General features: G+C 39.8%; 1 protein-coding gene across 22 annotated transcripts in view; it reads left to right on the forward strand.

The window, feature by feature from the left end:
- Positions 1-2,386: 2,386 nt before the first annotated feature.
- PCM1 (pericentriolar material 1) overlaps positions 2,387-13,928 on the forward strand; it is a 43,750-nt gene continuing 32,208 nt past the window's right edge. For 12 of the 22 annotated variants that reach the window (XM_040596647.1, XM_040596710.1, XM_040596777.1 and 9 more), the window contains exons 1-7: positions 2,491-2,732; positions 6,848-6,966; positions 7,556-7,804; positions 8,931-9,203; positions 9,752-9,922; positions 10,102-10,218; positions 13,593-13,770. In XM_040596647.1, the coding sequence (XP_040452581.1) occupies positions 6,871-6,966; positions 7,556-7,804; positions 8,931-9,203; positions 9,752-9,922; positions 10,102-10,218; positions 13,593-13,770 (1,084 nt within the window). In that variant the 5' untranslated portion in view covers positions 2,491-2,732; positions 6,848-6,870. Of the gene's footprint in view, positions 2,462-2,489; positions 2,733-3,247; positions 3,355-6,847; positions 6,967-7,555; positions 7,805-8,930; positions 9,204-9,751; positions 9,923-10,101; positions 10,219-13,592; positions 13,771-13,928 lie in introns of those variants that run through there. The other 10 variants (XM_040596794.1, XM_040596801.1, XM_040596728.1 and 7 more) reach the window with 7 other exon arrangements.

Genomic DNA, 13,928 nt, shown 5'->3' on the forward strand with positions numbered 1-13,928 from the left:
TACTCCTTGCATCCCCTCTGTCTCAGTAAAACTTTAGTCCTTCACTTCTTATTGCCCCTAGTCCTTACATGCCTGTATTTTGTTTGCTTTCTCTCCTTTCACTCTGGAACAATAAAGTAAAGTTAACAAGATACAGCCAGCAGAAGTGCAAGGAAAAAATCATCACACATCTCTGACATAGCTTTCAATCCTAATTAAACTGGGCTATCTCAAAGATAACCCATTCAGTTTCTATGAGGTTGCATTCATTAGCATGTCTGCTGATGGAAGCACTTACAACAGAGATCTTTATAGGAGGAATTAGTTACTGTCAATCTAGAGGCTCATTAGTGTTCATATAGGACTTCACCCAATTATTTTTTTTTTAATTAACAGGACATTCTTTTAGCCATATTAGTTTTGGCTCACAGTCACTCCCAAATCCTGGTAAGTTATTTTTCAACAGTAGTGGAGAACCATATACTTAAAATAATGCTTTTTGCATTGGAATCCATTAGTCCTTAATGCTTACTGAATCTTTTTTCAGTGCTCATCCCCGATGAAAAATGGCTTTGAGGAGCTGGTACTGTTCTATTATTATTTTTTTTAAAGAACAAGTTTGCAGCCAATTCCAGAAAAGGGACAGAAAATAATAAGAGAAAAATCATCGGCAAATGTCAAGCAGGAATCAGAATAACGATGCTGTAAGCTCCTATGAGAGACATACTACCAATATATGACATCCTGTGGTAAGGAAAATATGTAGTTATGACATACAGGGGACTATGATAAAGACATTGTTACTAAAACATACTAAAATCTATTTGATTTCTTGGTTTTCCTTAACAGTGTATTACGTTTTTACATAAGATTCCTTTTTTCCCCTGCAGGAAGTTACAGGGGCGAGGGAGCTGTATTTTAAGAATAAACCATAGCAACAAAAATAATGATAGTCATTGTATTAAGGTACTATTTTCTCTTAAATTCTGCCTCCACCTGCTGGGCAGTGGGAGGTATTCCACCGTGATATTATAAGGCATCTTGCCAATATTGTGCTGAATACCCAGGCATGGTACCTGAGGTCAGAATAAAAGGACACTTGTTAAAAGTATAATAAAAAAACCCTGATAAATGAACTCCTTTACCAGCTGCAGAATTGCAATACAGATGAACAATATACATGCATTACATAAAGAGCTTCCATCAAGTTGTTGCAGGTTCCTTTTAAAACTATTTCAGTTATGGATATATAGTCATGTATCCCATGGTAGAAACAGGAGAAAAACACTGCTGTAACAGGCAGTCTTATGCTCACTCTTTTACATACTATGTATTGTCCAGAACTATTCCTTTCATATGGGGGCATCTGCTGGAGAAAACAATGGTATTTTTTATGGAAACATTTTTATTTTGCAGGTTTTCCAATCGTTTAGTTCCTTTTCTAAATTACAGATAGATTAATGCGTAATCCAAAAGTATTCATGTGTCATTTATATTTTTGGTGGAACAAAATACACAGGTGTAAGTACTAATATGGGAGAGATGTGGGGTTAACTACATTTCCATGTAGTACCAGTAGAATGTTTCTCACCCAGGATGAATTGTGAGGCCTATGTAAATATTTAATGCTTCTGCTTTAGCAACTCAGTGTAATGGCAATGCTGGAAATGGTAACTTGCTTCTCCCATTCTGATGAGGGACAATCCCCTCAAATGAAAGAAATATAAACTGTATCAGCTTTACCAAAATAGAAACTGAAAATCCAGAGTATATTATGCAAGTCCAGCCCCTTGAGGACTAACAAGAACTTCTGCTAAACACCAAGTTTATCTGCCTGTAACAAGCGGGTGGTCAGAGCATAACAGCACAACTATTACCCGCAACTATTTATTTTTTTTTAAAGGCCAAATCCTCTGTTTTTTTCTGTATTTTTTTTCCAAAGGAAAACATAAAGAACTTATATCAGTAAACTCCAAGCCCTAAAGCAAACAGCAAAAAATGAATAATGGCATCACAGGAAAAGAACATAAAAAAACGTAGGCCACTACAATGATCTCCACCTTTTCATCGCTGCAATTTTCAGCCGTGATTTCTTACAGGAGACCCAGCGCAGACAGAAACAGACTCTGCAAGTCGATGCTGCTCCAGATGAGGACAGGACCTGACCCTCGCCCACCCGCCGTGTTTCGAGGCGACGTTAGCAGGCTTCCAGTCAGGTGAAGCCATTTACAGAGCTCATCATCCTTCCCGCACATTCGGTTAGCAGCAAACCGAGCTCGGCGCGGTGGGCAGGCGCGAATCCTGTCAGGGGGCGGGGCGGTGCCCGGCTGGAAAACTACCGGTCCCAGGAGGCGCTGCGCCCCGCCCGGGGCGGCGCGAACCGCCCCTCGCGCAGTGCACGCTGGGATTTGGAGTTCCTGCCGCCCCCGGCGGCACGCGGCCATCCTCCGCCGGCGGCGCCCGGAAGCGCGGGAAGGGCACCGCTGGGCGGGGTTACTAGGTAACGGTGTGTATCCGTCCGCTGGGGCCCGCCTCTCGCACCCTTGGCGAGTGGCGGCCAAGATGGCTGCGCTCGCTGTTGGGGCAGGGCTGTGAGTCCCTCCGCCAGCGCTGTGCCGCGGCGTTAGGCGAAGCGAGGCCGCTGTTCTCTGCTGCTGGAAGGCGAAACGCTCGGTTGGGTAGCGCGGGCCCCGCCGGTAGTGAACGGCGGTGGAGGAGAAGCCGGGCCTTGGTGACCTCTCCGTCGCCGCGGGGTGAGCCGCTGCCTCCGCCCCCTGGCGCGGCGGGTCGCCCCCCGGCCCTCGCTGGCGCCGCGGGCCGCGGCCGGTGGGGCAGGGCTGGCGGGGTAGGCCTTTGCGCTCCTGCGGGCCCGCGTGAGTGGGCGCCTTGGCCGGGGAGGAGAGGGGGTTCGGCTCGCTGCCCGGCGCGGCGCGGAGGAGGGCTCCGGGGGAGCCGGCACCGGCAGGCCCAGGGGAGGCTCGCGGTGCCACAGGCTGAGTGGGTCGCTCCCCTCGGCCGCGGGAAGGGCGCGTTACTCGCTCTCCAAGGCGACGCCGGCCGGGCGGCGGCCGCGCTTCGCCCTGAGGCGCTTTGAGCAGAGCCCGCCTACGCGCCGCGCCCTGCGCCGCCCCGCGATTCGGCGCCGCGGAGCAGCGGGCCCCCCTGGTCTCGCCTGCCTCCGCCGGCACAGCGCCGGGGCGCCGCGCGGGCTGCCGGACCCGGCCGCGGCGGGACCCGCCGGGCCTGGGGGCTCGACGCCTTGCCGTGGAAGTGGACCAGACCGAGTCGGGACGGCAGCCTGCGGGGCGCCGGGAAGGGCCGAGGCGTGCGCCCGGCCCCGCTCCGCCAGCTGGTCGTGGGTTTGCAGTTCTCTTGGTGCGTCGCTCGCGTGAGGGCTGTCCGGTGCAACAGGAGAGGGTTTGCTGTATTGACTGCGCCTTTTTGATGATCCCCGTGTGGTTGGCAGTACTCCATAGGCGTTTAACGGGTTAATGCGAAAATAATGAGCAGTGACGAGCAGATGTTTTAAAAAGCTAAACTTGTTTGATGCCGGTTTTACTCTTTATGGCTCTACGATGGCTTTTTACAACTTCTTGTTTCCGGTTTAGTTTTTATTTTCCAATAGTTTCTATGTGTAGGATTAAGTGCTCTTCAGAGCTTTTGCAGTTCACGTGAATGCTATAGGAAGAAAAAAAAAGTAAAAACCAACTCCACTGTAGAAAAAAAGGCCTTTTAAAATATGCATTTTTCTTCTGTCAGCATATTTTATAGTAATATTTGTGAGCGATTTGCGTATTGCTGTTACATGTACAAAATATGTTTTTACTACAATCTTTCCTGTTTTGGATATAATGTTACATGTTATCTTATTATTTCTGTAGAAAATACACTTGGAAGAGTTTGGGTTTGGGGTTTTTTTTTTCCCCCCAAGTCCCTAGTAAATGTTGTAAGGCAGTATGCATATGCTTCAATAGAGCTTTTATACAGATTTTATAATGTGCAGGAAACTGATATTGGTAATGGATTGCTGGATTCAGAAATAGCATGATGGGAGGGTACCAAAACTTCTGAGATGGTTTCTTTTAGAAATAGCTGCTGAAATGTAAAGTAAGAAAAAAGAATTAGTGAGGTGTGTGGAGGAGAAAACCACAGCTTCATATGGGAGAGTTTCATTTCTAAGAAAAAAGCTGGCTGAACGTCTGTGTTTAACTGAGTTGAAGCGATACAATATCAGCATAGCTGATCTTAAACTCACTTGAATATAATTCATTTGGAAATATCAAAGACTGTAATATGAATATTTAGAAACTTGCTCTCTGGAATGTGCACGGTTCTGTTAGAACACTTTAAAATCCGCTTGCTGGAAGTAATCAGGATGTTGTTATTTTTGAGCTGTATTTATTAGGGTGCATTGGCTTATGGCCTTGTTTGAGAATATTCGGCATATTCTATGTGTGGCAGTGCATTTACTTCAGAAGTAATCGGAGGCTCTTACAGCAGAGATACTTGAAGATAGCTGTTGTGAAAGTTTTAAATGAAATAAATGTGAATAGTTATTTGTATTGTCTAAAAATGAATATTGCCACTTCTTGTGGAAGGTAGGGAAAAAGTTCCTTTGCTACAGTTTAATAGAATTATATAACATGACGATGAGGAAACAGATTACTGAAATGGACTGTAAACCCAGATGGCCCCTAATCTTGTCAAGATGAACTCATTATGCTTAGTAGCATAGGTCATGATAGAGTGCCAGTTGAAATGCTGGGTCTTGCACATCTACAAAACTGAACAGTTTATCTGTAGGTGAAGAAAATTCTTACAAAACATAGCTGTTTTCTAAAATAAGCTAAACTAATAATTAAGCATTTGTTTTGAATGCTTGTCAGTTTTACCTTGAGTTGGCAGGAGAGCTTCCCTGTGAACTTTTCATAGGATGCTTGTGCTTCTACATGAAAACAAAATATGAAAGGGCATTTTGTTCTTTTTTCTAAATTTTTTCTAAATAAGTTTTTTTTTCTAAATTATTTTCTAAATAAATCTGACAGTTTCTAAATAAATCTGACATGGAAAGTTGCACAGAAGGTGTAGGTTTACAGCTGATCAGTCTGGGGTTTGCTTTTCCTGATGGCATTGCTTTTATTTGCCTTCCTTGAGCCTACAGATAGTTCTTATATAGTCATAATGTTAGCAAGATCAGGGAGCTTGTTCAGTTGAGAACTCATCTGCAGTTTGTTTTTTTTTAATTTTATTTTGGTTTTGTTTGTTGGCTAGCTGGTTTATAGATGGTACCCTCTGATTGCTTGGCCTCGTGGACACTTCTCTTGGGATGAAGAAGGGAGTATGTATGACTGTGCAAGGACAGCAGGGCACAGATCTGCCAGTTCCCAAAGTAGAAAGCACTTAATTACATCTGTGTTATGATTCTGATTGCAAGATGTAGAAGCTGAATTACTCCTAAGTGTGTTAGTGTGGCTTAGGTTGGTTCACTGCTGAGTGGAGATATGGTTGTGGTATAATGAGCATACCTGGTAGATCCCATTTCCTTAATGCTATAGTAATAGGCTCTGTTTGCATAAAAATACTGCTTTGTGCAAGTGCATCTACTGAGAGGGCTGTGTTGTGTGATTTTGATTGAATACTGTGCCTTAGCGACATAGGTATACTAGTACAGCTTTTAAACTTAGTTGAGGATTAATTTTTTTTTCTGGAACTGATGTCGAAAAACCCAACTTCTTAGATACTTCTTAATCTTGAGTTTTAGGTGGTTTCATCTGCACTGTGTGATATCTTGGTGTGAAAATTAATAGTAGATAGGTTGCAGTAAAATGTTTAGAAATAAATGGACCTTTTTCATTTGTTTTTCAGTTAAAAGTTAGGATCGTGTCCTAATGTAGCAGCTAAAACTAGCTGGAAGAAGTAGTTCTCTGCAAGACTTTTTCTTCTAGATCTTGAGCAAACTTCATAGCTGTTACAAAGAAAACATTTGTAGCTTTGTGCAGTAGAGCTATACCAGCAGCACTTAGGCTGCACAGTTTTTGTTGTAGCCTAGAGTACATACAGTTATGTATTCCTAACCTTTTAAAGGAGCCTAATCTACTTTTACTGTCGTAAAGGAATACTTTATTTCTAATCTTTCAGCTTTAGCAACTTTTTTTATTACCAATGTCAAAACTAGAAGTGAAAATGAAAACTTGTAAACATATAGATTGCTTTATATTGAACAGAATGGCACTATCAGAGAGCAGCAAAGCTCTGGGAAACTCAGATTATTTTGTTTGGATTTGCTAGAAGCTATGATAGAAGTGCCACAGCATTTACTGCTTAAATAACTGTAGTAGAGAAAGTAAAAATCGTTTTATTGCTGTCTGTCTTGCATGTATCAAGTATCCCCTTCAGTGTCCGTTGTCAACATCTTAGTAACAAAATAAATGTGAAAGATTGACGTACTAGGTCTCCAAAGTCACTTATTGTTTGAATAGACATCATCCTGCACCTGAAAGTGCAGGCTTTATCAATGAGAAAGCAGTTTTTCCAAGCAGTGTAGTGTGTTTTAAAGTAAGGAAGATTGAGAGCCTAAAAAGTGAAGAAAAATAATTATTTACTTTCTAAGAGCAGAGATGAGAAAAACCCAACCCAACCAAACCCCCAAAATACTACTTGTTTAATTTTTAATGCCAGTATCTGTGTTCTTCTCACTGTTAAATTTTTAGCAAGGTGGTTTAGTAAACAGGGGGTTTAGTTTCCTAAAACCGCAGTGTGTTTACATTTTATAATGATTATGTAGTTGGCATCTCAGATTATGAATCTTTAACGTTTTCTACATAAACTGATTTTAATACAGCGTATTTCTTTCAACTATTTATTTCAGATTCGTTTTCTTGGTTGCTTGTCATGGCGACAGGAGGTGGTCCCTTTGAAGAAGGCATGAATGATCAGGACTTGCCTTGCTGGAGCAATGAAAGCCTTGATGACCGGCTAAACAACACGGTATAATTAATCTTATCTTTCAGTTGCCATTTTATGTTGTACGCTAAAATTACCAGGTGCATCCTGTTAGAGGCTGGTAACAATGCAAAACCCTAAGCTTTGTCAGTACAGCTTTATAGGTAAATATCTGCAAAACCAATAAATTAATTGAGGTAGATGTAAGCAAGCAACAAGTGTGATTCAGAGGTGGTAAAATACGTAGATGTATTTATGCAAAGTGTTTTGGGTAAATAAAGTAGCTAGACACGAAAGGGTTGTTGGTGTCATGAAAGTGAAAACTAATTTTAAAACTTCTAAACTGCTGAAGCGCCTTCAGCAAATAAGAAAAATACTGTTTTAACTTCATTTGAAATTAATTTAATGCACTGTAGGATGAAATGGGTTTCTGATTTCCTGACACACTATTTTTAATTTATGCAGTAGAGAAAATTATATTTTGTAACGTGACATTTGCGCTAGGAAACAGTGCATGTTTGATACTGCTTTTTATTTTTACTTTTGAAATTGAAGTAGACTCACTGAATTATAACATTTACTTTTATATATGTGGATAAGAAATACAACTATTTTTTATTTCCTTACTGTTAAGGACTGGGGAAGTCAACAGAAGAAAGCAAACAAATCTTCAGAAAAAAACAAGAAAAAACTTGGTGGGGAAGCTGAAACGAGGCTTACGAATGATATATCTCCAGAATCCTCCTCACCTGGAATGGGACGACGGAAGACCAGAACTCCTCATAGTTTTCCTCATGCTCGATACATGACTCAGATGTCTGTTCCAGAGCAGGCTGAGCTAGAAAGACTTAAACAGAGATTAAACTTCAGTGATCTGGATCAGGTTTGTGTGAATACTAGCTCCCACTATAAATGTGACTGCAAAATTTATTCACTGTCTTATAATGAATTGACAAATAAAGCAAGCTTTCACAAGCAATTACAAAAAAAACAACCCTTATAGGTACCATGGGACCCAAATCAAAATTCTGGTTTTGAACTTGAGAAAATTACGGAAGGTTCAGGATCATGGCTTTCCTATACTTCAGAGTATACTAGCTGTCTTCCCTTTTTTTCGCAATCATTAACAAATTCCTGTGTCCTCAAATCGGTATTTCTTACTCATCATACTTCTCTGCCACTTGACGATATCTGTTACCTTATTTTGAAAGGCTGTTCTTGAAGTGTCAGTTTGTGATTCTGAACATTGTTATCCTTGTGGATTAAGCAGAAGAGTAACAATACAGACTGATCCTCAGTAGAGTGTAGAGAAATGTATAGCATCAATTTGCCATAACTGATTCTTTGGGAATATGGCATATTCATCCTTCCCTTGCCTAAAACAGTGAAAAGCATGAGGGATTAATTCTTTGGTAACAAGGCATAAATTTGTGCTAATGATTTCAGAATAGAAGCTTGTTAGTCTTTACCAAAGTTTGTTGTTAACTTGCTTGGGTTGTGAAGAATCTTGCAAATGTGATTTCTTGCTTTGACTTAGATTATCAAGACTGGGCATAACTTCTTCCTGAAATGTATGTTATGGCAAAAAGTTGCTAGTCAGAAGGTTCTAAAGAAAAGCTGAAGTTATGAGGTATCATATTCTGCAAGTGAATATGTTGCTCTTTTACTATTGTTAGCCTCTCAAATATACATGGAGAAGTAGGATGCCTTTCATTATAGTAAGGGTTGAGGCCACAGCAAGGATGAGTAACTAAGCTCTGAGGAAAAGTAGAACCCTTTTTCTTCTCAGCTGTTCTGGGAGTGTGGGCTTGCTTTCTGAAAACTATATGGCAAAAATCATCAGCACGGTCTTCAGCTAGCTTGTGGCTAGTCAGTGACTAGTAAGCTAACTTTAAAAGCAGTCTAATAATACTGCAGAACTGGTAATCCAAACAGTGAAACTAATCAGTGTTGAGAATATATTGGAGGAAAAAAGTAAAGCAATTGTTCTTTTTCTTGTTTGTTCACAGAGAAGCATTGGAAGTGATTCTCAAGGCAGGGCAACAGCTGCTAACAACAAACGTCAACTTAATGAAAACAAAAAAACATTCAACTCCCTGTCACTGCAGATAAACACTAACAAAAGCAAAGATCCTGCCTCAGGTTCCCCCAAAAAGGAAACAGGGATACCAGTGCAATGTAAAGAGTCGTTTGGAGGTGCTCTAAGCAAGGATTTCTTGCAAAATTGTCAAGCCTCTGTTCAAGAAGATGGAAGAGGACAGCCAGCTATGGATAGCAGCCAGGTATTTACAGAGCTTGCGATGTCTACAGAATATTGACACTCAGGTTGTAACTACCTTGTTACTTTTCAGTGCATCTTTCTAAATTTCTGAAAAGTGTAACTGTTAAGTCTTTATTGGAATATCCCACTGTTCTAAAGGGCAACTTGAGGAAAATGTGAAACCAAACTTAATGATGTAGTTTTCTTCAGAAATTTGCTTATTGGTAACAGATGCAGTACTAATTTTCATCTTAGAGGTTGATTCTTTTTTGTACGGTTCCAGAAAATAGTCTCAGAGTTTAGTATTTTCATATGTTAATGAGCTGAATTCTGTTTTAGCTTACGTCAACAAGAACCCCTGTGCTTCAGCCTTGCAACTTCATGCATGTATAAATCTATCCTTATAAAACCTGTTTACTTTTAACCACTTGCAGAAGTGTGCTTATGGGATTGAAAGTACTAGTATGTCACCTATTTAATTATACTTTGCTGTTGCTGTCACCATGTCTTGTGCATTAAATACCTTAAAGCTGTAGTTGGATGCATTCAGTAACTTTAGTGTCTTTACAGATTGCGAGCAGACTAGTTCAAATTCGCGGCTATATTGCTAAGGCCAGCTCCATGCGGGATGATCTTGTAGAGAAAAATGAAAGATCGGCCAATGTTGAGCGTTTATCACACCTTATAGATCACCTTAAAGAGCAGGAGAAATCCTATCTGAAATTTTTGCAAAAGATGCTTGTAAGTTTGAGAACATAATATATTTGTTTCTGCACTGTAAGCTCTTTTTTAGGAGTTGACCATTGATGTTTTGATGGTGCTTCTGGGGGTGTTGGTTTTGATATGTAGTACCTTCCATAATTAATTTTTAATGCCCCCTTTATATATAGCTTTTTATTTATGCCAATGAAATATTTCAGGCTAGAGAAAATGAGGAGGATGATGTTCGGACTATAGATTCAGCTGTGGGATCTGGTTCTGTAGGTGAGAGCACATCGCTAAACATTGATGTGCAGTCTGAGGCTTCAGATACCACGGTAAGCTGTCTTTTAGTAATTAAGGTGCTAGAAATGAAGACTTTGTTTTGTTGTTGTGTGTGTTACGATAGTGTCATAATTTGCGGTTCAATTTGAAAATAGTAATCCCCAGACACTCTGTTCAGGAGGTGTTCATGCATGTGTGGATTTTTTTTTTATATTTTGGGGAAAAAAAAGAATGATTCTGTCACAACAACAATGTATCTTGATTAGGTTTTTCAAAATCTTTCTTCAAAGTAGAATGAAGGGTTAAATGTTTACTTTGGAGGAGCATGCACAGGACTTACGTAGGAAGGTATAGGGTTTTTCGTACAGTTTTTCATCTGTAAGTTCATTTCTGCTTGTGGGTAATACTTGCTGGTGTTTAGTGAGGAGAGGGTTAGAAATGAATTATTAGTGGGTCAGTGCCCAAGCACCTTTGTAGCGATATCACAGAAGTATTGACCTAACATAAAGGTTTCTCTCCTTTTTTTTGGAGAGATGAACACCTTTTAGAAAATGTGCTCTGAGTTTAGTTCTGAGAGACACAGACAATCATCCTTTTTATTTATTAAAGCTTTTACGCTAATGTGGTAAGCAATTCTTGTAGTAGATGCAAAAGCGTTTTAGTAACAACTAAGATTTCCATCTTCCAATACTGCTGTACTGAGGAGGAGTACTAGAGAACTGGCACTTTTTTGGCATGTTAGTACACTGAATGTTCTACAGATTAGGAGAATTTACATGCTTGGAAGTAAAACAGCAGTTAAGACATTAAGATGTTTTTGTAATTATTTTTAGCTTTGTAAGAACTTACTCTATCCCTATAAAGAAATAAAATCATAGATGTGGAAGATGTACTTTTAACTTTAAAAAAAGAGTATTGAAAAATGCAGAAAAACCAGTTTTTAAGTGTACATGTAAACTTGAATTTTTCTTCATCTTTGCAAAATGGATTAGTTTTGTTTGGCTTTCATTTTGCATCTGATTTCTCTTTACCTGCAGCTTATATATATTACATGTAGAATGAATACTTGTAGTCTTATACAGTTGATTGCTATACAGTGTTGTTATGAAAATTCTAAGAGTGACTAAAGATGTCTTTGCTCTTTAGTAGATTTTATTTTCTATTAATTTTCATTATTTGACAAGATATGAGTGGGTAGGCTTGTAACTTGAAAGAGTGTGCTAAGTTGGAGCACATCTTGAAAATCTAATGTGCCTAATAAAGAAGGTATCTTCTAGTTTGAGCGTTTGTCCCCACACTGAGGACAGACTAGGGAATTCAGCTTCACAGGAACAGGTTACAGACATTGATGTTACAGCAAGTCCTAAAGGGAAAGGTGACAGAGCTGCTCTACATGACAGGAAAGACTGGTTTTGTAGGCTTAATACCCTACATGGTATTATGGATACGTGGATTGCCTTCAAAGGTACAGTTCAAAATACCATTTTAGCCTCAAATAGGACTTGTACGTGCCAATCTTCATGCATGCACCCACCCCCACTCCCCCACCCCCTTTTTTAACTGCTTCAAATATATTTGTTACAGTGAATGTTCCCATTTGACTTGCTTGTCTGTATACAACTGTCTTTTCATAGAATGAATCGTCTGCCTGGAGGAGTTTGGGTTTTTTTAGAGATGTTTGACAACTTTCTCTTCTGAAGTGTCAACATTGACAGAGAAAGTAGTTTGGTACAGCAGGTGTTCCGATTTCATATAGATGTTCCTTCCAATTTTGCTGTTATCTCTGGGAAAACATTGTAAATGTGACTTCCAGATACTTGGCATGTTTATGCTAATAGTCTGCCAATGCAAATTTAAGCTAATACCATATAGAGAAAATAAATTAAAGAATAGTAGCCTTAACTTGTTCCACAAATATTTTATTTTATAGCTGTTTTATGTAAATACATAGTTGGAAGGGGGAAGACTAAAGGGCTTGGAGTCTAGAACTTTGGTATCTGTTACCAGCTTTTCTATGACTTTCTCCCTTACTCTGATTTAGGGAGCAAAAAAAAAAGTCTGATCCCCATTTCCACCACCTCCCTGCCAAAAAAAACCCCAAACACCAAACAAACCACAAAAGGCTTAAATGTTTCATCAGACTTACTAGTCTAAATGCAGAACTAGGCTTGAAAAATTTGCTATGTAATTTTAATGAACTCAAGCAAATCTTGTACTCTGTATAAAGCTTGGATTATTTAATAGGTGGATGAGACTGAGACACATCTTCTTTTTCCCTTTCTTCCCCTCGTTCCTTCCTGTGTTGATTTTATAGTGTACTCTGTTTTGCCTCTACTCTGCTCTTTATATATAAAGACAAAAATGTAACAAGAATGATCAGTGCCAGCTACAGTGCATGTTTTGGTGACACTTTGGAAGGTTTAGGTTTCTGGGTGGGTGCTCCTTTCTCTACTGGAAAGTTGAGCATTCCCTGGTACCCAAGAACTAGTTATATAAAGATGCCTACTTCTATTCTGACGTTTGGTGCAGTATTTTTGCACTGAGAGAATCTTATACTTCAGGATCTTAGCCCTATGTGGAGAAGATGCTTTTAAGTTAGTAATGTTCTTTTTAAGTACTTGTCAACTCCTAAGAAAAAGGAGGCAAAATTTTCCACAGTTTCATCTGCATAGTGCAATAATCCAAATTCAAACAGGATGCGGGTCTTAACTGTAGATGTCTTATTAAAATACTTAATTTGCAGACAACCCTTGAATAAAAGTTTTGAGGCAAGTCTCCAGCTTTTCATTAGGTTAGGATGAGGAAAATAACTTAGTTCTAACATATCTTAACTGCTCAACATGCTTTCATTCCCTCAGATCTATTTCTATGTGTTTGAAAATAACAGTATAGCGGAGATTCAGTGCATGTGTTTGTTTCGAAGTTGGTTTACCTAAATCTGGTGTATTCTAATATCTATGGCATAAAAGTAGCATACAAAATTAGAGGAGAGTAACTGCCCAAAACATTCTGCTGAAAATTTGGAGATTTTAGGCCAGTAAATCAGTCTGGATCTTTTATTATGTGTAGCTCTGTGATACTATGTCTTATCTTGCTTACTTTGCCAGTCTTGCCCTCTTTTATGATTCAAAAGACAGGGATTCCTGGGTTGGTCTTTGGGATACATTAGGGCAGCCAACTGGATTTGTAAAGCAAACTTAACCCCCAGGAGTGGTAAGCATGCCTTGATGGTACAGTTTTCTCCCTGTTGGATGTTTTTTTCAGACTGAAAAGGACTACTGAAAATGTAAAGGAGTTACATTTTCACCATTTTACACTAACCAGGCTGTTAGATTCTATTCAAGTCCTGCTTGTTTAGTCACTTCTGTTGCTAGTACTCAACAAATAAGTTGTCATGATTATGGTAAAGTTCTTCCATATCTTGCAGGCCAGAGATCCTCAACAGGAAGCTGAAGAGGAGTTGGAGAATTTAAAGAAGCAGCACGATTTATTGAAAAGGATGCTACAACAGCAGGAGCAATTGAAAGCTCTTCAAGGAAGACAGGCAGCTCTTCTTGCTTTGAGGCATAAAGCAGAGCAAGCAATTGCTGTCATGGATGATTCTGGTATGTGGAATGACAGTGTCTTTGATAGCATGTTAGCATGTTGATTGACTGATTAAAGGTGGAATTGTGGAGTACACATGAAAAAGTCTTTTTTTTTTTTTATAACATGCTCTTTAAAAATCTTACCGCAAGGCTTCCATTTCTGTAAAGCGTTGACA

Source organism: Falco naumanni, chromosome 1, assembly GCF_017639655.2.
Source record: "Falco naumanni isolate bFalNau1 chromosome 1, bFalNau1.pat, whole genome shotgun sequence".
NCBI lineage: Eukaryota > Metazoa > Chordata > Aves > Falconiformes > Falconidae > Falco > Falco naumanni.